At 39.1% G+C, this 24987-nt stretch overlaps 1 protein-coding gene across 1 annotated transcript in view; it reads right to left on the bottom strand.

Moving 5' to 3' along the window:
- CAPN13 (calpain 13) overlaps positions 1 to 24987 on the bottom strand; it is a 109542-nt gene that overhangs the window by 34011 nt on the left and 50544 nt on the right. The window contains exons 8-12 of the mRNA XM_078382916.1: positions 20651 to 20736; positions 18821 to 18895; positions 7762 to 7773; positions 4823 to 4987; positions 62 to 98 (exon numbers count right to left, since the gene is read on the bottom strand). Coding sequence (XP_078239042.1) covers positions 62 to 98; positions 4823 to 4987; positions 7762 to 7773; positions 18821 to 18895; positions 20651 to 20736 — 375 coding nt within the window. The remainder of the gene's footprint in view (positions 1 to 61; positions 99 to 4822; positions 4988 to 7761; positions 7774 to 18820; positions 18896 to 20650; positions 20737 to 24987) is intronic.

Below are 24987 nucleotides of genomic sequence, written 5' to 3'. Positions count from 1 at the left end.
TGTACTTAGCTTCAGATAAAATGAACTTTCATTGTTTTCATGATGTTACTCATCCACATACCTTTGTCATCACTGGGCTGGGCTCAGCATATTTCCCTCTAAAAAACAGGGAAAAACATATTAAAATTATAATTGAATCAGGATAGAACAAGAGGTTTCCTTTGTTCTCTTAACTGTATGTTAAAGCTCAACTGCTGAAAACAGGTTGCTCACCTACGTGGGTAACTTAATGGATTTATTTACAAAGCTATACAGAGCGGGACTCTTAACCCAGGATTTTGAAAGGATTTCTCTTTATCCATCAGAAGGGAGAGGGGGAGTTCAGAGACTTGTTTTTCTTAATGGACAGTACAGAGTTAATTCATTGTGCCTGAATCCAACACAGGGGATATTGTGTTCCATGTAGATCCCTGATTCCTTCCTCAAAGTTATTTTTTTATCAGACAAAGCTGCTGCAGTTTGCTTCAGATTCTGGAGGAGGGAGCTGTTTAACCCTTTTTTTCCCAAAGCTTGCTCAAAGTTGCTCACTTCTCAGCTGCCTTTCCCCCCCCCCAAGAGAAAAATACTAAAGAAAGCTGAAGGGGGGGGGAATCAATGTATGTGTACATTGTGTTTTGAAACAGTGGCTGGCAAGTCCAGGTTGACTATGACATCAAAATAACTGCATATTTTACAAGTGCATTGAACAGGGAAGAGTTAAATGTCTAGTTACAAGTTAAACTGCAGCCCTATTCAGTGCTGTATTCAACCCTATGCAGGTTGCAATATAAACTAACATTATGCAGGGATCCCAGTTGGGTTTAGAAGCCTATTCAAGTATCCTGATTTTGCCTAAAGCAATTTATGTCCCATCTGATTGAATGTGTATCCTACTGTAAATTCTCTTCAGCTTTCACTGGAAAACTGAAACTCTGTCTGTGTGAGTTCTAACTTCTGTCCTCTGAAGATGCCAGCCACAGAGACTGGTGAAATGATAGGAAGAAAAACCTCCAGAACACGGCCAAACAGCCCGAAAAACCTACAACAACTATCAGATCCCTTCTCTGAAAGCCTTTGAGAATACACTAACTTTTTTTCTACTAATGTACATGAAATGTGAAGAAACAATAAAGCCGAAAGAGGGGCGTAAGCCTGCCAAATTTAGACAGATTGCTCCAGAGGTTCATAAATCAGTAAAGTTTTCCAAGATGCCTAGTTGAAAGTTTGCTTTTTCAGAAAAAGGTTGAAGGCATGTGTTCCCTCTGATCTGAGCTTCAGATTTGGGTTAATCTGCTTGGCTTCACCAGAAGTGAATCTAGCCACTCCATTTCAATTCTGCACCTAATACAAATCAGTTTGAATCAGGTCAGCTGAGGGTATGATGACATGGAGAAATACATTGCATTTTGAACCACTTATGGAGCAGCCTGGTGTGATCTATTGCTGGTCGGTGATCACACAATTATGAGGAATTGTACTCCAGCCCAACCTTAGTTTGTGCCCAAGCTGGATCTTTTTGGTTCAGCTGTAAGGCTACTACTCTTTGGATCTGAGCTGGAGTGATTCCCAAGCAAAAGGAAGAGTTGCTTTAAGAGTGATCACTCTCAGCAAAGCAACCCTTGCTGGTTTGATTAAGCATGTCTCTTTCCAGCCATCTGATCACACCCTTAGTTACCAATTTAGACTTGGGCTGACCCCTTTGCACACTCCTATTATAAACTGTGTAGAATACCCACACATAGATGGAAACATTCAAAGTCCACAGATCTTCATCACCATTTCTGCCACTCTGTTGCATGTAGAGACAGATGATCTCAAGAGGGAGAGTCTCTACTATCTGTGGGGGCTTTGTGGAAGCTCAGAGAGTCCTGACAGATGATCACACACAGAGGTGTGTAGAGTTCTTCCTGTTCAGATGCATCAGCCTGCATGCACAGAAGACTGGTAAAACTTAGGTTGGAGGAAGTCATGGTTAAGATGTTTCCCTCTACATGCACATATTCTGAAAAGTTTGCAGCCTGATTCAGGATTTTGAATTTCAATTTTTTGTAGACAAGGAGTCAGCTATGAGATGAGACAGCCCAATGTTATAGACACGAAGATGGAATCAACAGGTGCTCTGTTACAGTTGGTTGCAATGGGAAATGCTACATTTGTTTATTGGCTCTTTGCTTGAAACTGAGGAAGCAGAACTGAAAGGTATGTTGAGAGAAGAAAAGAAAAGAGTCTTTCTCAGACTCAGCACCTTGAAATGTATTGATAAATAAGCCAAGAAAGAGTCGGAAAGGATGCAAGAAGTGATTCAAAAGGAGACTAACAAAACCATGAAGAAATTTTAGCGGCAGCAGCAGCAACAACAAAAGGTATGAGATTGCTCAAGGCCAGAAATTGAGGAGGCATGAAAGCAGAAAAAGAGAAACCCCCAAGGCAGCCTTCAAAAGCAGTGATGCCTAGAGAGTCAGCAGGATGTGGTGAACCTAAGGCAACCAAGATTACTGGAGCAGAGGAGAGACTGAAGATCTTCTGAGAGAATATTTATGTATACCTGAGTAAAAACCATAAAAACCAAACCAGAATGAAAAATGTTTACAAAATCCTTTGAACCTGTCAATTAATTAACTGAAATGGACCATTGGCTAAAGGCTGATTAGCAAGTGAACTAGTGCCTTTTTATAACCAGCTTCATTAAGCTGTGATAACATCTCTACTGAATATGAATGTCTCTTGAGAAACAAACATTAACCTGTAGAGGGGAAAAAGAGAACAGTCAACTTACAGTATGTCTTATATATAATAGAAATCTTGTTGGGTGCAGTCTGCCTGTGCAATGGGAATGATGTCATTATCGGCACCAGATCATCACTGATGAAATACTTCATTTTTTAATTTTGGGGTTCATGTAACTTCATCTCATTGTGTGCAAACTGCCCATGCACTGAAATCAAGAAATGAAGTCCTTAATCAGCAGCAATCTGGCACTGATGATAATGTCATTCCCATTATGCAGGTGTATCTGTACAATAGGATTTTAGCAATGTTCTCACAGATTAAATTTAGAGTATGTAATAGAAGGGTAATTAAGAAACAAAGCAATCTACATTTTATAGTGATTATTATAAACAATAAGTATTAGGTGAAGTGAGCCTCTGCTTAGAAAAGTTAGCAGTTCTCTGTGTGGTTGAGTTCCTTACAGACTTTTTTGTCTTGGAAGTATTTATACAGTGGTGCCTCGCTTAACGGGCACTCCGTTTAGTGACGAAATCGCTTAGCGATGAATTTTTTGGAGCATTTTTGCGCTTCGTTTAGCAATGGTCCCTATGGGCGATTTTTGCTTAGTGATGGTTGGGACCATGCTTCGCATAGCGATTAAATTTTTGGTCGCCTGTTTCACTTAACGATGGTTTAAACAGCCTCATGTTTGAGGTTTTTAAAATGTTTTTCTTTCTTTATAAAGTTAAAGTTTACTGTTTAAAATGTTTGAAATCATAAAGTGCACTTAATAAACCCTTTGTTAACCAAATTTGACTTTGTTCTGACTCTTTTTTAATTTGTTGTATTTTTCCCCCATTGAGATGCATTGAATAGGTTTCAATGCATTTCAATTGGGGAACCGCGTTTTGCTCAGCGATGTTTTCTATGGTGATTTTTGCTTAAGGATGGCAATTTGTTCCTATTGGAACGGATTAATCGGTTTTCAATGCATTTCAATGGGAAACTGCATTTCGCTTAGCGATGAAATTGCTCAGCAGTGATTTTTTTAGAATGAATTAACATCACTAAGTGAGGCACCACTGTATAGCATTGTTGGATATCAATAAATCAGTGTCTGAATCTTGTATCTGTATCACTTGGGAAGAAAAACTTATGGGAAGATGTACAGTACTTGAACTCACATGTGGCTGCAAAGGAAAGAGTTTAACAAACTCTCACCACTCCTGATCTGAAGATGTGCAAATCTTCAAAAAGTAGCCAAAGAAAACTCAGTATAAAAACTCTACATTTTATAGTGACAGAAATTCAAGCAAAATTATTGGTCAAAATCCTGTTGCTAAGCACAATAAATCACACTAGAGCAAACTCAATGAATCAGTGGGTCTTTGTTGAGTCAACTCATTTGTAAATTCCATTTATTCAAATGGGCCTACTCCAGTTTCACCTTAGTTTAGTGTAGTAAGGAACATGTAGTATACAGTCATGCCTCACTTGACGACATTAATTCATTCCAGCGAAATCGCTGTACAGGGAAAACATCGTCAAGTGAAATAAAAAAACCATTGAAACGCATTGAAAACTATTCAATGCGTTCCAGTGGGTGAAATACCTGCTCATCCAGCGAAGATCCTCCATATGGCGGCCATTTTCTGATGCCTGTAATGCGAGGAATCTGTCCCTAACACAGTGGGGAGTCATTTTCTACAGCCGGTGGCCATTTTGAAACCCGATGATCAGCTGTTTGCTGATCGTCGTAAAGCAGAAAATCGGTTCCCGAAGCAGGGAACCGATCTACGTTAAGCAAAATTCCCCCATCTAAATATCGTTTTGCAAAACTTTAATGTTAAGCAGATTCATCATCAAGTGGGGTAATCGTCCAGCAGGGCACCACTGTACAGCCATTTGAGTCAATGGAACCAATGAAGGAGTTTACTCAACAGATCTCAATGGGCCAACTCTAATGTGATTTACAATGCTAAGCAACAGGATTTTGGCCACTGAGAGAGATGAATATATTCATGCTAGTTCTAGATAATGTTAAATATTGGGAAAACGAGAAACTTTCGGATGATTTGTTTGGGTGCCATTTCTCTACCTTCTCCAATTCAAGTTCTATTCGTCAAAGTTTTACCTGAGAGTGTTCTGATTCTGTTTCTTGAGAAATATCCGCAGAAGGAACTCAGACTCAGGGTCTTCAGGTGACATGGTTGGAATAATGATATAGGTCCCAGGAATCAACTTAAACTGTTTGGAGACATCTCGTGTTCTCATAAGGCCTGTCCGGTTTAGCACAGTTCTGCCCTTAGACACAGTATAGGAAATATCAAAATGATCTGGTATTCACAAGTAATTAACACTGAACACAATCCTTGTGTGATTTATACCTATGTTCCATAGGTTGGAGTGAACAAAAAAAAGAGTTGGCAGACTTTAGAGAGGTTGGTCTCCTGACTGACCCAACCTTCATTCCAAACTAAATAAGAGAGTCAGTGTTTAGAGTTAAGATCCCACAGAGACATACTGGAATCATCCAATCCTTTGTCTGTTTGCTTTGAAGGAAGAGACATTAAACATAACAGAACTTCCTTCAAAGTAGATGTGTGTAGGATTAAGCTATAAACAATAGGTGTAAGACCTGAGATAGTCAACAGGACAGTTGGGAATTTTCATGGGGAGTTTCCATCTTCGGTTCCCTCAGAAATACAGTGAACTTTATATCCATTCTCATAAGAAAATAACAGAGCCTGTCATTTTTGTTGCTATTCCAATATTTTCATCAAGATGTAACAATAAATAAAATGCAACAGCTATTACTGTGATGACATATAAAGACAGCATAATAAAAGCCCTGACTAAACATATTCTTACAAATACACTGGAGTGTATAAATCCCATTTAGAATGGTTACACACTGTGGCACAATAATTTATGAGCCATGCCTTTGGGAAGGAAAAAAAGAGAGAGAATGTAAACTACTATCTTGCAAAAAGAAAGTCCCCCTTCCTTTTTAAGGGAGTATGGGAGGTACTTGAACAAAACATAATGGATTAAAACTTCGACAAATCTAAATGGCAACAACTCCTTTGGAGCTAATAGCATCTTTTACATATGAGCTTTTCTTTTGTTTTAGACATTCAGGTTGCCTTTGTAACACAAGGAATATTTTTCACCAATCACCCAGTGTCTTTGTAACATGATTGAATTTGTATGGCTGTTGTCATAAATAGAAGTTTTATTTTATAAGACCACTGTGCTGAGCAGCTGGTAGTTATATGTGCATAAAATGACACCTTTGTTCCTCTATCCCCTTCAGCCCATTAACCAAAACTATGTGCAGTTTTGGGAGAGAAGAAGGAAGAAGGTAAAGAGATGTCTTTCTACCTCAGAGGAGAATAGTTCAGTGAGAGTCTCCCCCTTCCCATGATGCATTAGAGTGATTCCCAGCAAGCAATGGGTCTGAGGAGCCATTCCCTTCTCCTCCCTAGCCAATTCACATGGATTGGAGCAGACAATGGTGACAGAAAAAGCATCTCTTTTGTTTTTTCTTTCTCCTCTCTCAGACCCAGAATTGAAGTGTGAGACTCTGGGGGATGGGGATTATCAACTACCATGGATGAGTAGAGGGAATAATGTACATCCAGTACAAAAAGGAAGCTACTCCAGAACTTCTTGGGAGGCCTAAATCATTGTGGGAGGTGTAGTACTCAATAGCGCTTAAAGGGCACCTCCCACAAAGACCTAGGCTCTTCAGCCCTGCCACATCAGGGCAGTTTCCTTTTTGTATAGGATGCTGGCCTGAGACAGCCTGGAAGATAGGCCCTGTGCCAGGTGAGTGAAATATAGACATGTTTCTGAGGTCAGGAACTCCCAGATTTCTGTCTGGGCAATTCTTGAAGAATTCTGGGAGTTGGAGGCCAAAGGGGAAAAAAAAAAAGAATAGCACACCCCTAATTACTATGAAATGCGCTTAAGATATAGACAAGTTTTTTGGTCACATCCAGCCAACCATTTGTTCGGGTTTTTTTTCTTTCCATGTTGTTTTTAGTATTTGTAAAGAAGTAAAGAAGTCATTCTAGCTTATCTGAGAGAACACTGAAAAAAAATGTCAGCTCAGAGTCAGACTACACTGATAGTGATACTATAAGCTACCATTCTCTTTGTAGAAAAAAGGACTGAGAGAGTGGCAGGCAAACAACTGCAGCCAGTCTTGAATGAAACTGATGCTCTAGATCAGGTTTTAGGCTTTGTTTTGGAACAGAAATGGCATTGGTCACCCTGCATGGAGAAAAAGTTTTGGTAAAGTGGAGTCTTGCTGATTTCTTTTGACCATTTAGCAACTTTCAGTGCCACTAATGGCATAGCACTCCATTGGTAAGGCAGACTATAATATAATAAGTACAGAATAAGTCGTCTGCTTCTTGGGAGGAAAGCGATGACAAACCTAGACAGCATCTTAAAAAGCAGAAACATCAGCTTGCTGACAAATGTCCACATAGTCAAAGCTATGGTTTTTCCAGTAGCGATGTATGGAAGTGAGATCTGGACTATAAAGAGAGCTGACCGCTGAAGAATCGATGCTTTTGAATTGTGGTGTTGGAGGAGACTCTTGAGAGTCCCCTGGACTGCAAGGAGAACAAACCTATAAATTCTAAAGGAAATCAACCCTGAGTGCTCACTGGAAGGACAGATCCTGAAGCTGAGGCTCCAGTACTTTGGCCATCTCATGAGAAGAAAAGAGTCCTTGGAAAAAACCCTGATGTTAGGAAGGTGTGAAGGCAAGAGGAGAAGGGGACAACAGAGGACGAGATGGTTGGATAGTGTCATCGAAGGTACCAACATGAATTTGACCCAAGTCCAGGAGGCAGTGGAAGACAGGAGGGCCTGGCATGCTCTGGTCCATGGGGTCACAAAAAGTCAGACATGACTTAACAACTACACAACAACAACAGAATAATAACATATGATACAACTGATATGGTAATGATATCAATGGAAACTAATGGGTTAAAAACTGTTTACTGTAGCTTGTATTAGAATATTGTTGACAATTCAAAGGGAAGAAAAACATACCTCTGGTTCAACCTGAAAGAGAGAAAAGGAAATAGAAAGAGAAGAATTCCATTAAGCATAAAAATAGACCTACAATATGAAGAGGATCCATGCCAAACACTAGAGAGTCATTCAACTGATTAGCAGTCTTATTTCAAACTGGATAATTAACACATTTAAATCTGTACATTTCAGATTTGAACTTCTGATTCAATATGTCCCTTTCCAGAGAAACCTGCCACAATCACCCAATAGAGACACCAAAATCACAGCAAAGCTTCTACTCACTCTCCTCTAAAATCCCACCAAGTTTGGTGAAGATGGGGTTTCCCCAAGCCAGCTGCTAAAGGGCACTCTCCTGGGGAACCCACTTTGTGGGTATATAACATGGATGTCTGAAACCCAAACTTCACCAAACTTGTAGGGTTTTTTAGGGGAGAGTCAGATAAAGCTTCCCTGGTGTCTCTAGGTGCTTAGGAAGGTGTTCTATAGGGTTTTAAATTTTAAAAAATGAATTGACAAACTGATTCATCGATTCATCATAAAAATGTAGATTTGTACTTTGTGATTTGTCAATCCTGATGAATCAGGAATTAAAAGGAATCACAATTTTTCTGAATCGTGCCCATCTCTATATTGCACCATCAGTGTAAACTGCAATAGAAAAATAATCAGGCTAGAATAAGATGGCATGGAAGAGTGAAGAGTAACCAAGGAATCCATGCTAACATTGGTTTATTTAATCCAATCTTTTTGCAGCTCTTACATGCACTTCTTCATGAGATTCATCTCACTAGTGGTAAGAATAAGAATTGGATTAGCAAGTCCAACTTTAGCCTGTATATGTTTGGAGAATTTCATGAGTAGACACTAGTCTTGATCAGACCATGGAGGAAAGAAGGAATGGAGGGCACATTCCCAGCACTGGGGGGCTCTTTTCTCACCTGCCTCTCAGTCAACCAACCAGGAGCTTTTCCTGTTGCTACTATACCACCTACATTTATAAGTACCAATACCACAGAAACAGGAAAAGGAGCCCATTCTCTATTAAAATAAGGTACCTAGGAAGGTGGTATAGGAAGTGTGTTTCTGGAAGAGCTGCATCTTCAAGCAGTAAAAGATAACCTCTTTGTCACCGCATATGGTTTTCCTGTACTTTGGTTTGTGATTGGTCACCGGAAGCTCAGCATGAATTTAATTTGCAGTTCCAATTGCTAATGCACATCTTATAGAAAAAAATCCCATTTTGGGATTGAGAAGAAGTTAACTGTAGGAAATGCACGCTCCCCTTATAGTCTGACCCCTCAATGGTAAGAACTGAACTTTCTGTTTCACATACATAGATTGCAGTAGTGTGATATTGGAGGCAAGCCATCTCATAAGTTTTACGGGTTTTCAGAAATGGATATTGCTTTGAAGATAGTACTTGCCCCATTGGGAAGTGTAAACTCTAATGCGCTTTAGGGGAGGTTTTTCTTTTTAATACACTGTAAAATGTCCCTGAGACCCCACAAACATTTACAAGGAAGTCATTAGCACTAAACATCTTTTCAGGGGGAAGTCCAGATCTAATTAAAAATACACATTTTAATCTGTGCTTAATGAATATATTAACCATATTGATTAGTCAATTAATTATTTTAGTGCTAATTATAACTCTCTTGTGTCAGATAAAATTTTCTGTTTACTCTGTACAAGTTCTTTACCTTCCTCATCATGTCATCTCCATGACTAGACTAGCAAAGCAGAATTTCATATACAAAACCACAACACTGCATAAGGCTGGTAGAACTTTTCTTCACAGTAAAATATCTACTTATATGCTGAGCAATTAAGCGTCTCTTAGCTGCATGCAGTGACTTTTCACAGGGTTCTAGAGCCCTGACTTTTCTCCTCAAGCTCCTTTTGTTGCATTAAAACCTGCTTCCAAATTTCCCTCAGATTTTGAAAGCTGCATGTCGGACAACACAAGGGGTTAATTTCAGAAAGATGGGAAGAAGCGAAAAGAGAAATGTAGAATCCTTGAAAAATCTTGTAAAATTTTAAACATACCAAATAAAATTCAAAGCATGAGGAAAACCAAAGGTGAACGAAACAGTCCATACCAAGTCTTCTCAGCCCCATATGCACCCCCTAATCTACAGCATTACCCACTTCCAAAAGCCTTCACCACTAGCTGTGCTGGCCAAGATTTCTGGGAGTTGTAGCCCAAGAACATCTGGGAACCCAAGGTTGGATACATTGATCTTCAGAATTTTGAAATATTATTTTTTTGGAATGCAATCCCCAGAATTCCCCAGTCCCCCCACCCATTATGACCAATGACCATGGTGTCAGTGGGCTCCTGGGGACAGAATCCTCTTTTACCACATATGTAATGCATATATTGCTACTTTTCAGCATTTTCAGGAGGTATTTGCTACACATGTGAAAGCCCAGTGATTTCAAGAAGGGTATCTCCAGGTTGTGTAATTGCTAGCTGGAGATTGCAGAACAAGTAATGCCTGTGGGCTGTCACACTCCATCTTTCCTTTACAGGATTCTGCCCTTGGAGTTTTAGTCTAGATAGTAACATTTCTAGCTTCTGGCAGTGCATCCATTCCATATAATTACTACATCATTCCGTGAACTGGAAACAAATATGGTTGCCTTTTCATATGCAGTTTCCCTGACATGCATGTTTTTATACATATCTTTCCTTAAAACTCATCTCTTTCTTCACAATTCCCTCTAAAATCCCTAGTTTCAATATTGTAGTTTTCAAAGTGGTAGCTGTGTTAGTCTGTGAAAGCATACAGGTAAGAAATAAATGAAAAACAAAAAAAGTTGTGGCATTTTGAGCCTGAGGAAGTGGGCTAGACCGACAAAAGCTCAAATTTAATTACAGCAGGGAGTCTTTAAGGTGCCACAAAATTTTTGTTCGGTTTCTTCTCTGACATCATTTCATTATGTGATTTTTGAGCCTAGTACTTCACTGAAAAATGTTGGGAAAATAACCCCGAAAAGGAGAACAAACGGCATATTTTCTAGGAGTATTTATTAGGCCGGATTGTTTTAAATTGTTGACCGAAAAAAATTCTCCATAGCATCCTTAGCTATCTTTTGGTGAGGAATGAGATTGGACTTGCTAGAGGGGCTCATTCAAAGCATCTGATCCTACAATTTGTATAACTGTGTTGGGGAACATGAGGCCCTCTCAGTGCCATTGTGCCACAACACCCATAATCCTTCAACACTGGTTATATGACGGCTAGGGCTTGCATAAACAATATGCCTTAATCAGTATCTGGCGTGGAGGGGCAAGCCACATTCTTCTCCATCTGCATATAATATCCAGGCATAGTCTGTGCTCATCGCAGTCTATCAACTGTGGGTCTTGTCTGGATATACTGAATATCTATTTTTGTTCATCTCTAGCATTTTCTCTCTCTATAATTATGTTGGAAGATCATTCCAGAAAGGCATAACACCCAAAGGGAGTCAAACCACAGGAATGAAATTGATTACTAAAGAGTAACTGGAAACTGTACCTTTAAATGTGTGTTTATACCCATTATTATGGATATGTGTAGCTTGATGTTTTAAGTTTCCAGTCATCTTACTATGTTTGAATTGATTCTATGTCTTAAATTAATTGCAAATGTACAATACTACACTTTTATTCAGAAGGAAGCCATATGGCATCCCCCAAGGCTATTTTTCCAAATCAAGTTGGACTGCACTGGTGACCATATGAGTCAGAAGTTTCCTACTAATGATGACTATTGACTAGAAAACAACAGACATTTCAGAAATAACATCCATCTTTAAAACAGGGGGAATAAGTAACAGAAATACTCATATTAAAGTGCCATATGCAAGCCTTGAGTTCCTGTGCTTGCTATTTTTACTGCCATCAGCCAAGACTGCTCTTAGTTTTCCAAAAATCTCCCTGATGGAAGTGACAACACTCCTTCTGTGTTTAGAAGTGTGTCCAACTTTCATAAGGATCTGTGTCCCAAATGTGGGGAAATATGTGTTTGTTCAGTGAATAAAGTCAAAAGATGAAGCAGTCGCATAGATGTTTCAAACATAGGCCCAGTAAGTAAGAATGAAGTTCAAATGAATAGATGGCCATGATCAAATGGTAAATATAGATTAAAATGCCAAGGCGGTAAGGTATTCCTTGACTATTTGTTTATCAATCTCCAGCTGCAATCCTGTCCCCCCCACACTTACACCTCCAATTTGTTTGGAAGTTCATAGTCTGTCTTATGGGAAAAGACTGAACTAAAATAATAATTGAGCACCTCTGCCTTTTCTTTGTCCTCTGTTATCATTCTTCCATTTCCATTGCAGAGCTGTGCCACTATGTCTTTTGCTGCTCACATACTTGAAGAGTGCTTTTTTATTGCTTTTAGTATCTCTAGCTAACCTCAGCTCATTCTCAGCTCTTGCCCTCCTAATTTCTTTGCTATGTGTCTGTACTTTCAGGGGTTTGGGGGCCACTCATACCTCTCCTCCCCCCCCCAATTTTAAAAGGCATCTTGTGCTCTCTGAAATACAGAGGTTTGGCCAACTTTCCACCTTGACTTGTTTTAGGTTGGATCTGTTTCAAAACCAAAAGTGTATATTTATGGTTTGGACACAACTCTGTCCCAAAACAGATCGGAAGGCACCAGGAGAAGGGTTTGGTTTTTTTTTTAAATAAAAAAGATGGGAATTGTAAGAATGTTGATGGGGGAGGAGCGGAGCCCCTGTAGGCCTTCATATGGCCTACAATTTGCACTTAGGCAAAAATGAAATAAATGTTAAAAAATGAAAGAAGACAAAAATGCTGTGGCACCTTAAAGGTTAACAGCTATATTTTAATGTGAACTTTCATGGACAAGTCTACTTCTTCAGACACAGAAGAAGTGGACTTTCCACAAAAGCTGACATTAAAATATAGCAGTTAGTCTCTGAAGTGCCATACATTTCTTTATCTTTTTATTTTTGTTTCATTTTTGCCTGAGACTCTAGCACAGAGTAAAACAGCTACGTCTTCCAAATCTGCACTTAGTTTATCCCTGACATAAGATAATATTTAATCTGGAAAATGAATGTGTGCATCCTTTATTATTATGGGCTTAGCAAGTGCTGAGGTAATGCTCAGTTGTAGAATGAGGAGGGTACACTATTGTTAATTTTCTTGGAAATCTACATATGAAGGGACCATCTAATGATGGCAGGGAAGGGAGGGAAAGAGAGAAAGAAGACTTTGTAGCAATCTACTTGGAGAGAAGAAAGTAGATTCAATTTTTTAAAAATAGAAAAATCCTATTCATTGCTGTTACTTACCTTGACTATCCAAAAACCAATGCCTCCATAATTTGCACTGTTTTGTGACAGTGCCACCACAACATTGTCATTCCACATCTCTGGTTCTTGTACCTGGATGTAATACTGGGGGTTTCTGGAAAGGTCACCTGTTGTAAAAATTATCATTTCCCATTTTAAACCTGTACAATGGAGTCTGAATTTGTCAAGACTTCTGTCCATAGCTTTTTGTTTTACAGCTGTCCAGAGTTACACACACACACAGTTATATACTTTACTGTACTGCAGGACCACTTTAAGAAGTGGATCATGTAAACATCTATCAGCATGTCAGTATCTCTAGTACGCCTCTAGCCAGGGGGTCAGACATCTAATTCATGGTTGCCTTTTAAGAAACACTGGGATATTTAGTGATCCAGTGAAAATATTACCAAGAACAGTTTTCTAGGAACAGATCACATGGCTACTTCATCTTATCAAATAAACTTGACACTTCCACGACCAGGCCACATCCCTTGCCTGTTGCTGAGAGTAAGCTAAGTGGCTTTCATTTTCTTACTTCAAGTGTCTGTGTTACATGTTGTCAAATTGCATCCAACTTATGATCACCCTAGTAGGGTTTTCAAGGTATGTGATATATCTAAGGAATGGTTTCCCCAGCACAGAAGGGTCTGAATCTGGGTCTCTTGGAATCTAGTCCATCTCTATCCACTACACTACACTAGCTGGCTTTTTTTTTACTTTCAGCTCTCTGTAATTTGTGTAGAGCCCTTCCCCTTTGAAAAGCAAAGCATGCACAATCAGCAAGCACAGAAAGACTGGATAATTGTAAGAAAGGTGCAAACAGCCCAGTTCAAGGCTTTTTATTTTCCAAATTTCCCTCAAACTAAGGGAGAGCCCCAACTGTACTGCATTTTTTTTCATACACAAAGAATTGTGAGGTAATCTGAGAGCAGCAGGAAATCTCTCAGCTGAGAAAAACAATATGGTGATTCCTCATCTTCCTCTGAAATGAGGAAACAAACCAGGATTTACCTCTTAATCCTCTCTAAATGAGGAGTAAAGCCGTATTAATTAGTATGAAGGACACATATTTGGAATACACAAAGAGATTCCTGTTAAGCAAGAGGCTGTAGCAATGTTGAAACGAGGGGCACAATCATAACTAGCCAAGAGGGCCTGAGGACTGAACTAGTGCTGAAGCGCAGCGCAGCCTAGGAATGTTGGAAATTCCTTAGGACTACCTTGTGCCTGGCATAGTGGCTATGAGGCCCGGAAGGAAAAGACAAGAAATCAGGCCTTCTTGGCGGTGGCTCCTCGCCTCTGGAACAACTTACCTCCTGAGATTCGCATGGCCCCCTCGCTGGGTATCTTTAAGAATCAATTAAAAACATGGCTGTTTTGGCAGGCCTTCCCATCAGATAATCCCTGACGCCCCTTAACACCTTTTTTCCTCTCGTATTGTTCCTCCCACCTTGTGTAATGTCTTACCATTTAATAATTGTTTTATATATTAATTTTATTGTATTATTTATGTTGTTAGCCGCCTAAGGTGGTCCTGACCCGACCAGATAGGTGGGATATAAATAAAATAAATAAATAAATAATAAAATAATGAGTTTGAGCTGAGAGGGGTTTGGTTCTGGCATAGCTCATCATCACTCTCCTTTTCTGCCGCTTATGCTGGCCTATCCAGTTGGGTGGGTCTCAGATCTGGCAGTACAGGTCACTTGTTCCTGCACAAGGGAACCTGCCACAAGACACTTATGCCCATTCCAAACTACCACAGCCAATTTTGAGCATGGATTGCACTGTAAATCTGCAATCTTATATATGCTTAGGATAGAAACAGGCACTAAATATAGTCTGTATTTATGTCTGACGGCACACTGAAGCAGTCTTTCTGTGTTTGTCAAATTAAATTTCAAAGGAATCTAGGTTTCAGTCCTGAAACTAATCACCAGACAAAGCAAGTGAATCTGCATAATCCCAAAGATAAGACAAGTTTGTGCTGTGAAATTCAGATGCACCCATTAGTTAAGAATTCCCTTCTTCTAATCATGCACCTCTCTGTTCCAGCCATTCAAAGCATATCAGGGAAGGTGCTTAATACTGAGTCAGTCTATTGATAAATTTGCTCAGTATACGACTGCTGCTAGTAGCTCTCTAGAAGGCCAAGATAGGCCAACTGTGGGTTTCTCTGTACAAAACATGTGTGCTACCATTTAAGCTATAATCCTTCTCCTCAAAGCAAGTCCCAAATAATTCAGTGGCACTTTCTTTCCTAGGCAGATATGCATGGGGTTCTATATGCATATGGTACATACCTAATTATTTACTTTGCACAGTTATTTATAGGAGAAGACTGAACTATGACCAGAAACAGACATTAGAGATAGCCCATGCTTAATTCCTGGAGGCCAGTCACCAAGCAGGTGAGAGAAGCTTGTGCTGTAACAGTCAGACATGTGTGCTAATTAAGAATATTCCTCTTCCAGTTGTGGGGTATTTTTACTGGTCAGAATCCTATTTGTAGAAGGACTCTGTAAGCTGTCACTGCTAATTGCAATGAGGTGCTGGTGTGCTTAATGGTTGTATAATCCGATGCATGACTAGGCACATGGCCTAGATGATTCCCAACATCTGATTAGCTGCATTTAGCCACAGCAAATAACACAAAGCTTATGTGATCACTTATAGGATTTTGGCCAACATCTTTTTTTCTGGCCTATGAATCAGGAAATCATCGCTCTTGTGACCTCTTTATATATATCAATATTGCAGCTTAAAAATCAAGGATGCTTGGAAACTCAAGACAATTCATATTGTCTCTCCAAATATTGACTTTCCAAATATTTCTTTAAAAGATATACCAATTTATATTTAATGTGCTGTCAAGTTACACCCAATCTATAGCAAGCTTCATAGGATCTTCAAGCTATGTAAGATGCTTCAAGAGTGATTTTACCATTTCCAGGTGAGTTTTCATGACTGATTGGGAATTTGAACTCAGGTCTCCTGTGTCCTAGTCTGCCACTATACCACACTGGCCCTGAATACCCTGAATGGAAGAGATATGGGGGATCATTTCTACTAAATAGCTTGCAAAAATCTGGAGACCTGACAGGCTTTTTCCATGCTATTTCCACTAGAAACGATCCCCTATATCTCATACATGAATATTCCATATTCTCGATAATTGCTAAGCAATCAACACACCTTACAGAAAGAAGCCTAAGATCTCAGACCTCCAGTTAAGTAAATACAGAGACGACTGAGGAAGAAAGGGACATAAAATATACCATATATTATACTGTGCACTATTTATTGATTTCAGGGGACTTACGTATGCCTCTGTGTGCTCATCTAATTTACAAGCCACCCCTTTCAGGACAGAGATCTAACAATATTAAACGAGGTCTGAAATTGTACCCTAGATTCCACTGCTCAACCTACAGCACCATTGTGACAATTGAATTTTTTTTCCACTCAAGCTCTACTTATCTGAAATAATTTAGAAAATGCACATGAAAGGAAAAAAAAGTCAAATTGTGGCTTTAAAACTCTTAGAAGAATCTTGGGAATGCCGGGACATTAATTTCACAAGTACATATCAAGAACTCAATTAATCAGATTGGGCTGATTGCCAAATCAATTTTTCTGCAGAGACTTCTAGCAGGACTTAAAATCACATGGTTGTACCATAACAGATATCTAACTTAAATCTACAGAGTTTTAAAACAAACATTTGTGTTTTATTCTTTCTTTGTATGAACACGTACTCTTGTGCTACACACTGACAATACGATAAGGAAATATTACACATTAAAAAGCTTTAAACTTTAATTTTCTGGCTTTTGATAAGATCTTATTAATTTGATATATTGTGACTGAAAATGATCAGAGAAATGGCTGAAATAAGTTTGGATTTTTACCTCCTAGAGAGAGTTCCTGAGTCCAACGGTTGAAATGCCTATCCACAGACCAAGTGGTGCTAAACGATTCTCCAAAATCCAGGAATGTTGGTACATCATTACAAACAAATACTGTTGAAAAATTGTCTTTGAAGTCTTCATATGATATCCTAATAAAAGATAAAAGGCTTCATTTGAATGTCAGAGACTGTTGTCAGTAATAACCGCTAGAGTCAATTTTAAATATGAGGGAAACTAAAATCAATTTATAAGAGAAATAATTTTGCAGTCCTTACGTCTGCCTGCCAAGTCTCTCGTCACATTTTCAGGCCTAGGTCTGCAGCCATGAAGACTATAAACATTTTTAGAACTAAGATTAAAATGTATACAGCCCTATTTGGGTGCTTACAAAAATGATTATGATGAACACATACTTTTCTTGTATAGAGAGCACCAGACTGAAAAGGACATTATCTTCTTTTCCAGTAGATCTCAGTTTTTGATCATCTAAATGACTGGGAAATATTGGCCAGTGCTTCTGGAAAGAAACTGTGGTCAAAAACATCTGAGGGAACAAAGTCTAAGAACCACTGTTTCCCCGTACGATTGGAAATCCTGATTTTTCAGTTTCCCCATCTGACTTGGAGTTCTGACTTTTTTAGGGTCTTCAACATCAGACTGTCATCCTCCATGTGAGGACAGAGGGCTTGAGGGTAACATGATTTTAACCCATTTTGTGAGTGTTGATTAAGGCTTAAGATTCTATCAAAATGTGTTGAAAAGACTACTGGTAGCTGCTCATGGCCAATGAAGCACAGGCTTGCAATCATTTTCATAGTGAAGTTTTCACAGGACTGCAACCCAGAACTTGACATTTTACTTTTAAAAATAGATCAACAAGAAAAACAAAATAAAACAAACATTTAAAAAAGGCACTGTGCCATCTTAAATGATAACAAGCCCACTTCTTCAATCACAAGAGTGAGAATACAAAGACACGAGCCAGCTTTGAGGTAACCATTTAGTGAGGCAACCCCTCTCACACACAAATATAAAAGTAACTACTAAGTTTTGGTTACTTGTAAAAGGAGTGAAATTATCCCTCACTACTTTGCAATAGTGAAGTAACATACTGTACTTTTGCCTCTGATTTTGCAAAAAAAAAAGGAGGGGGGAATCACTTAGAAACAATAAATGAGTATCTGTGCATAGTTTCTATGTAAGAATGGACAAAGCAGTCAGTTTTGCTGTCTTCCACATTTGACTTTTTAAACTTGCATTATCAGTTTCAATGAGAAATTTGCAAATGTTATTAGAGTCTCTTCCAAAATGGAGCTGTATAAAATTCTTCCATGCCCTGTTTCTATACCTGAGGCTTGAATGCCTTTGGGGGGGAAAAAGAATTTTATAGTGGGGAACCCATGTTAATCTGATGCCACAAAAAACAAAATAAAACAAACCCAACCCCACAGGGTTCTTTTGGCATGTGAAGTTCTGATTGGCATAAGCTTTTGTGAACTCTAGTCCACTAGAGATCCACCATTTTGCCCGAGTACAGAAACAGTTACACAAACATAGGAAGGAGGGGACTATGGAATGGAATGGAATAGTAAGTGTTTTGGCATGATGATGGTCAGTCAATGCTCATTAAGAGTTGTTCATAGTTCTTTGGGGCAACAGAAATAAATCTTAAGGAGGGGATGACTTAAAATTTTTTTGGAAAGATCATTGGTGGATAACTAGCACATTCAAACACAGATGAACATATTAATGCCATAAAGTGGAGAAAGAATTATTTAATTTATTTAAGCCAAGCATTCTGGAGGACTATTTTAATATAATTTCAAATTCTATAATAGTGACCATACCAGAATTCACCGTCCAGCCTATTCTCATAGAGTTTTTCCTTGTATGATTTTGGGACGTAATCCCACTCCATTGAGCTGTAAAACAGGACAAGTCCACATATAGTATTAAAAACATTGATTTTCTTACTACTATATCAACTCCTTTTAATATTGTTAAACTTCTCTTCCATCCTTATTTAGGCATCAGTAACACTTAACCTGATCTAGGAAAGATATTTTTAAAAGTAAATTGTTTCCATTATTGTTTGCTCCATTTCAAAGGATATATCAGGCAGGAAAAATCCACAGTATAGTGAAAGAAATTAAAAGGATGAGTATTCAGATCCTTAAAGTAAGGGAAGTCCAATAGGATCCAGCCAGATACAGATAGACTCTGGGCATAATCAGTCTTGTTTGGCAATAATGATATATAGCACTATTATGGAATTGTAGATACTGTATAGTAACAAACTATGTAAGTGCTACTATTACAAACTGGGGTCCATATATATATTAAACAGAGCTACTAGAACAGTGCAAGATCTGTCAAAACCAATCCCAGAGTAGACATAAATTCAACCTATCACTGTTGTAGTTTGTGTCAAATTAAACAAACTATCAAAAAGTAACAAAAGCAGCAAAAAAATGAAATAACTGATCCTTGAAAACCCAATTAGGGTTGACAAAAGTTGGAAGTGACTTGATGGCACATAACAGGAACAAAGAATACTTCAGTCGTGCAATGTGAAATGAAAAATGCATATTTTTCAATTAAGTGGGCAAAGAAGTGCAGAGAGGAGAATGTAATGGCTCACTGTATGTAGCAGAACATCATTGTTAAGAACTGGTACATCTAATGCCATGTCATAGCCATGATGACATCCTATGTCCAAGGGCAGGAGGAGGAGGAAGAGGAGGAAGAGGAGGAGGAAGAAGAGGAAACAGGGTTCCTTACATAGGAAATTACACAAACAGGACACCGTAACTAAGAAGGCCTTGTCTTTTGTAACCAGCCATCTGACCATTTTCATAGGAGGGCCTCCAAATAAGCCCTGAAAGTCTACAGTATACAGACACATATCAACAAATACTGTATACATTTAAGAAGCATTTTTATTGGTTATAATGTATTTCTGTATATTCTTTTCAAATTGTGTGCATATTTCACTGCATTTTTTATTAGAGAACTGCATGACAAAATTTGGACAAATGCAAGCATAAGTGTCCTATGAGCATCCTGAAGAAGGTCCAAGCAAAGAGAGGGCTTCTCCCCAAAATCTGGGGGTAAAGGAAATCTTTTCAGACTATCAGCTGCTGATGCTGTACTTGAATCCACCTAGGCAATCCACTGACCAAGTGAGCTGGATCTGAGCTGTAGGCCAAAAACTGATGCTAAGACCTAGGAAGGAAGGAAGGAAGGAAGGAAGGAAGGAAGGAAGGAAGGAAGGAAGGAAGGAAGGAAGGAAGGCAAGCAAGCAAGCAAGCAAGCAAGCAAGCAAGCAAGCAAGCAAACAAGCAAGCAAGCAAGCAAGCAAGCAAGCAAGGCTACTAGTCTGATCTGTTCGTAGCCTGTTCTTTATTATTTATTCTTATTAATCATTGTAATTGTTTGTGGACAAAGGATAAAGGAAGTGAAACCTCTAACCTACTCTGAGGGAGGATCAATGTAGCAATGTAATTTTGGATACAAAGTAATATATAAGGAAGAAATGCTTGTTACTGATTGTCTGATTTGTTCCTGTCAAGGGTTGTTCTGAACTCCCTATAAATTGGCTCTTGAATCAATGTTTTCAAGCCACCCAGCCCCAAAAGATTCGTCCTCTTTATGAGATAAAATATTTCATGTTATACCCATCGCTCCAAGCGCCTTTCCATTCTGTGTCACCATAAGGATTCCAAAGTCTGATTATGTATTTCTTTTCATTCCTGTAGGGAACCTGTTCAGAAGAAGGAAAGAAAAAGACACGATCACAGCCTTGCTGGTCTGGGTTGTACATTGGAATAAAGAAATTGTAGATGCATTGGTGGTTATGCTTTGGGGGATTAAGTTTTTTTAATCCTACAAAGTAAAAGTTAGGATTAATTTGACTGTCTACAATGGATATGGTCGTTCATATGCCAGGTTTACTTAAATCCCATCTCCCACAATGCTTATATAAACAGCCTGAGTGTGCAGTAGGAACTGGAGATGAATTTGTTTAGAATCAGAACCAACTTAATTCTTACATCCTACTTTCAGTTTTTATGAGAGCAAATCTAATTCACATTCCCTGCTTTCAATGCATGAGCGAAAACACAGGTGGATGCATGTTTCTGAATCTTACAATGCAGTTTTTCAGTTAAAATGCATACAAAACTCAGTCTGTATGGAGAAAATGTGCCCAAATAGTAGAATCATAGAATAATAGAGTTGGAAGTGCCTATAAGGCCATCGAGTCCAACTCCCATGAGAAAAACTAATATATCAGCTTATGTAGTGTTTAAATGCATTGGATCGAGGAATTGCTTACCAAAATGTGTGCATTAGGAAAACATGTACATATAAATATGTATACTGAGACACATGACCATACACTGTAAATGTGCAAGGATTTTCATGCATTACTTAAAAATGTAAACCAATGCAGAAATGGGACAAAGCAAAATGGGGAGAATGAGGAAATAAGACAGAACAAAATTGGCAGATTCCTACCATGGTTCAAGGTGGCAGCCAATTAGATTGGCTGGGGAAAAGAGTAGGAAAAAAAAGAATGCTTTTAAAATATGCCTGGTTAAATAAGGAAACAAAATAACAAAATGTCCTGGAGCTTCTAATAACAGTGGCAGTGTAGCCAAAAAGCTTATGACAAAAATGGAAACCGGGACAGACACACTATATTTCATTAATTTATCACGCGGTTAACAACAACAACAAAAAATTTTGGACAATCCCCAGAATTGCCCCAGCCAGCATGGCCACTGGGCACACTATTTGGAGGATTCTCAGATTTTTCCACCTCTTGCTCTTCGTCCTCCTCTTCCTCCTCTTCCTCCTCGTCCTCCTCCTCATCATCAACAGCAGCAGCATCACAATGGACTCACTGTTTTTGTGTGCTTAGAACAGATATAGCCATATTTGTGAAAGCTCAGCCATTTTCTTCATGCCTTGCAGAATCCATATACACACCAGCAAGGGATTAAGATGTTCACTTAGGTTGCTCATTCCACATGGGAGGAAAGCAACATCAATACACACAAACTGTACTGTAATAGCTTCTTTCGGGAGGTACTGTTTCCTTTGCGTCCATTTGTGAATAAACTGAGAACATTAGACTCCCTCTAGCAGTGAGACCATAAATCTTAGAGGGTTGTCAGCTTGGAATGTAATCATTGCCTTCTGGATCCTGTGTGCAGCTTGGTATTTATAGTCTTACTCCTTCTGTATTTGTTTGGAGATTATGTTTTCTTCTGGAGACAATCCTGATTCCTGTATTTTTAGGGTCATTACAAAATCTCACAGTTAATTATGTCACTGGACATCCAGCAGCATCCTTTGCCCTGAGACTTCAGGGCAAACAACTGAGAGTAGAATTGTCCCCATTGATGTTCCAGCAGCAGAGCAAGCAAGAGCTTGGGAGTAAGGCCAGAATTACTTCTTACCCACCCAACTGTAAGAACAGGTACAAAGGAAATGCAGGTAAACTGCTCCAAAATCTGGATAAAACCCAGCTAACAGGTGATGCAACAACCCAGAGACAAGGGGGGAAACCCCATTTTAGGGTACTCAAGCAGGGGGCAAGTTTCACCTTACTGCCAGCTGGGAGATGGGCACCAAGTTTTTTATACCATACCAAACACAAAAGGAATTCTCTCCCTGCAGCACTGTTTTCCCTGTGGTTTGTTTATCCACCTGAAACCTAAGGAAGTAGAGCAATTCATAATCATAAGACCTAGCAATTTTATGAAATCTATCTGCCTTTTAAAGAAAATAAAGGAAGACTTGTATATTCTAGGAAGAACAACAGGCTAAGATTGCAGTGCATTGTATGGAGTAAACAAAACATTCCATATTTTTTCTCCTTTCTTTGGCCCTTTTCACACATGCAGTTTTCTCTCCCACTCCATCCTGAAGTTGGAAAACATAATTTTATCTTGTGATGAGTTTGGATGGAGATAACTGTGTGAAGTTGGCTATGTAGAGTCATGGCGAACTTTCTGCAGCTTTATGTGCTTAGAAATGGCTGCAAGGCATATCCACTTACAGACCAAGTCATGCAAATTTTTCTCTGTGCAGTTTGGGATACAAAGCAGATCACACAGGGCTGCATCCATTTAACCTCTCCTGATGAGTGGCAGGATGGCTCCTGTCAGTGGAAAGGATCAGAACAGAGAAGAGGATGATCGCCACTCTTCCCTGCAACTCCCCTGCTCCAGAAGGCTGGGTAGACCCGATGGAGCATATTTACAGGAGGAGATTGGAGCTGGAAAAAAAGAGATTTCATCCACAGAAAAAAAATTAGGCCTTTCAGGCATGTGAGCCCAACTCTTAAATCATTTTGCCTTTAGAACTGGGCAGGCAATCCTCATGTCTGTACCTGCATCAAGAGAAGCCACTGTCAGATGATTTCAGACAATACTCTTCCCTCTGTAGGGAGGTTACAACTCTCTACCGGTTGCTCAGTGACATCTGCCATCATCTCTCACCATTTGCCCTGCTGGCTGGGGCTAATGGGAATTTGATTTTGACAGCTTTGGGCAGACTACACATCCCTCTGCACTAGCATATCTAGTTAATGGTTAAAGTGTTTGCTTCTTCAAATGTTAATTGCTTAACCAAAAGTCTTGACAATAATAAGGGTCTTAACATTTAAAAGGGAATACATTAAATCTTAATACTGCACGAACGTCATAGTCTATTTAATCTTACGTTCTGCACAGCATGGGTTTAATTCTTATGACTTCCAGGCAGTGGTCTGTGCAAATGCAAAGGGAACATTCACATACACTGATTCCCAGTTCTCTCACACATGATGCTGAATACTTTGGTACCCAAGCCTCGAGAAATTACAAGTTTAGACTTAAAATTCCCAGAATCCTCCAACAAGCATGGGTACATTTTTAGTCCAACAAAGTGGTATTTCTGAATTCTGTTTGAGATTCACTGCCATTACTTCACATTATGCTCTACAGGAGTGTTTCCCAATCTCGGGTAACCAAGGTGTTCTTGGACTGCAACTCCCCAGAACCCGGCCACCACAGCTGGTGGTGACAACTGCTGGGGATGGCAGTCCAATATCTGGATTACCCAAAATTGGGAACCACTGCTATACAGAGGTTTGTTTATTTATTTATTTATTTATTTATTTATTTATTTATTTATTTATTTATTCATTCATTCATTCATTCATTCATTCATTCATTCATTCATTCATTCATTCATTTATTTATTTATTTATTTATTTATTTAATATCCCGCCCATCTAGTCACTTAAGACCACTCTAGGTGGTTGTGTAGGATCTGAGGCATATTTAGCTTAAGGATCCAAGAGACATACCCTACATCAGTACCTGGCACTCTTGGGTCGCTGCTGGGTTCCTAGTGCTGGAGCAATGAAGCTGCTATTTCAATTTCCTAGATTGCCCAGTTTTCCATTGCCTAAGGCAACAGCTGGGCCAGCCCTGGTTTTGAGATCACAATCCATTGTACTGTAGGAGCAATGGCCTTGCTTTCTGTTTGAATGATAAGGTGGATTTCTGCCACAAAGACCTCTATTTGTGGAGTGCTTTGGTTCGCTAGTGTATATCCTATATTAGTGAGACATTTTGGTGCTGCTGAAAGAATAAATGCTGGAGGATTAGTGAAGGTCATTGTCCTCCCTGGCCTTTTTTTTTTCCTTTGGCCATTGTGGATAGGAGCATCATAAGTGATAGTTCTGGAAGAATGAATGCTCCCACTCTCGCTCTGAAAGCAAAACCACTTTACCGCAGTAAATCCTATGCTTTCTTTTCTGATTGCTGTCTTATTTCTTTCCTTCAGAAGATGATATTAATATGTGAGCAAGAGTAGGATAGGTTTCCTGGCTAAAGAAAACAACTCCATCCATTTCTGAACTCTTAACCCTGCACTTCAGTGTACACAGCAGTAACTGGCACCTTAAGCTTATGTTGCATATTATAGCCACCATCTTTCTGTGCAGCTGTCTGTATTG

This window comes from Pogona vitticeps, chromosome 1, assembly GCF_051106095.1.
Source record: "Pogona vitticeps strain Pit_001003342236 chromosome 1, PviZW2.1, whole genome shotgun sequence".
NCBI lineage: Eukaryota > Metazoa > Chordata > Lepidosauria > Squamata > Agamidae > Pogona > Pogona vitticeps.
This window is presented reverse-complemented; position numbering and strand designations above follow the sequence as displayed.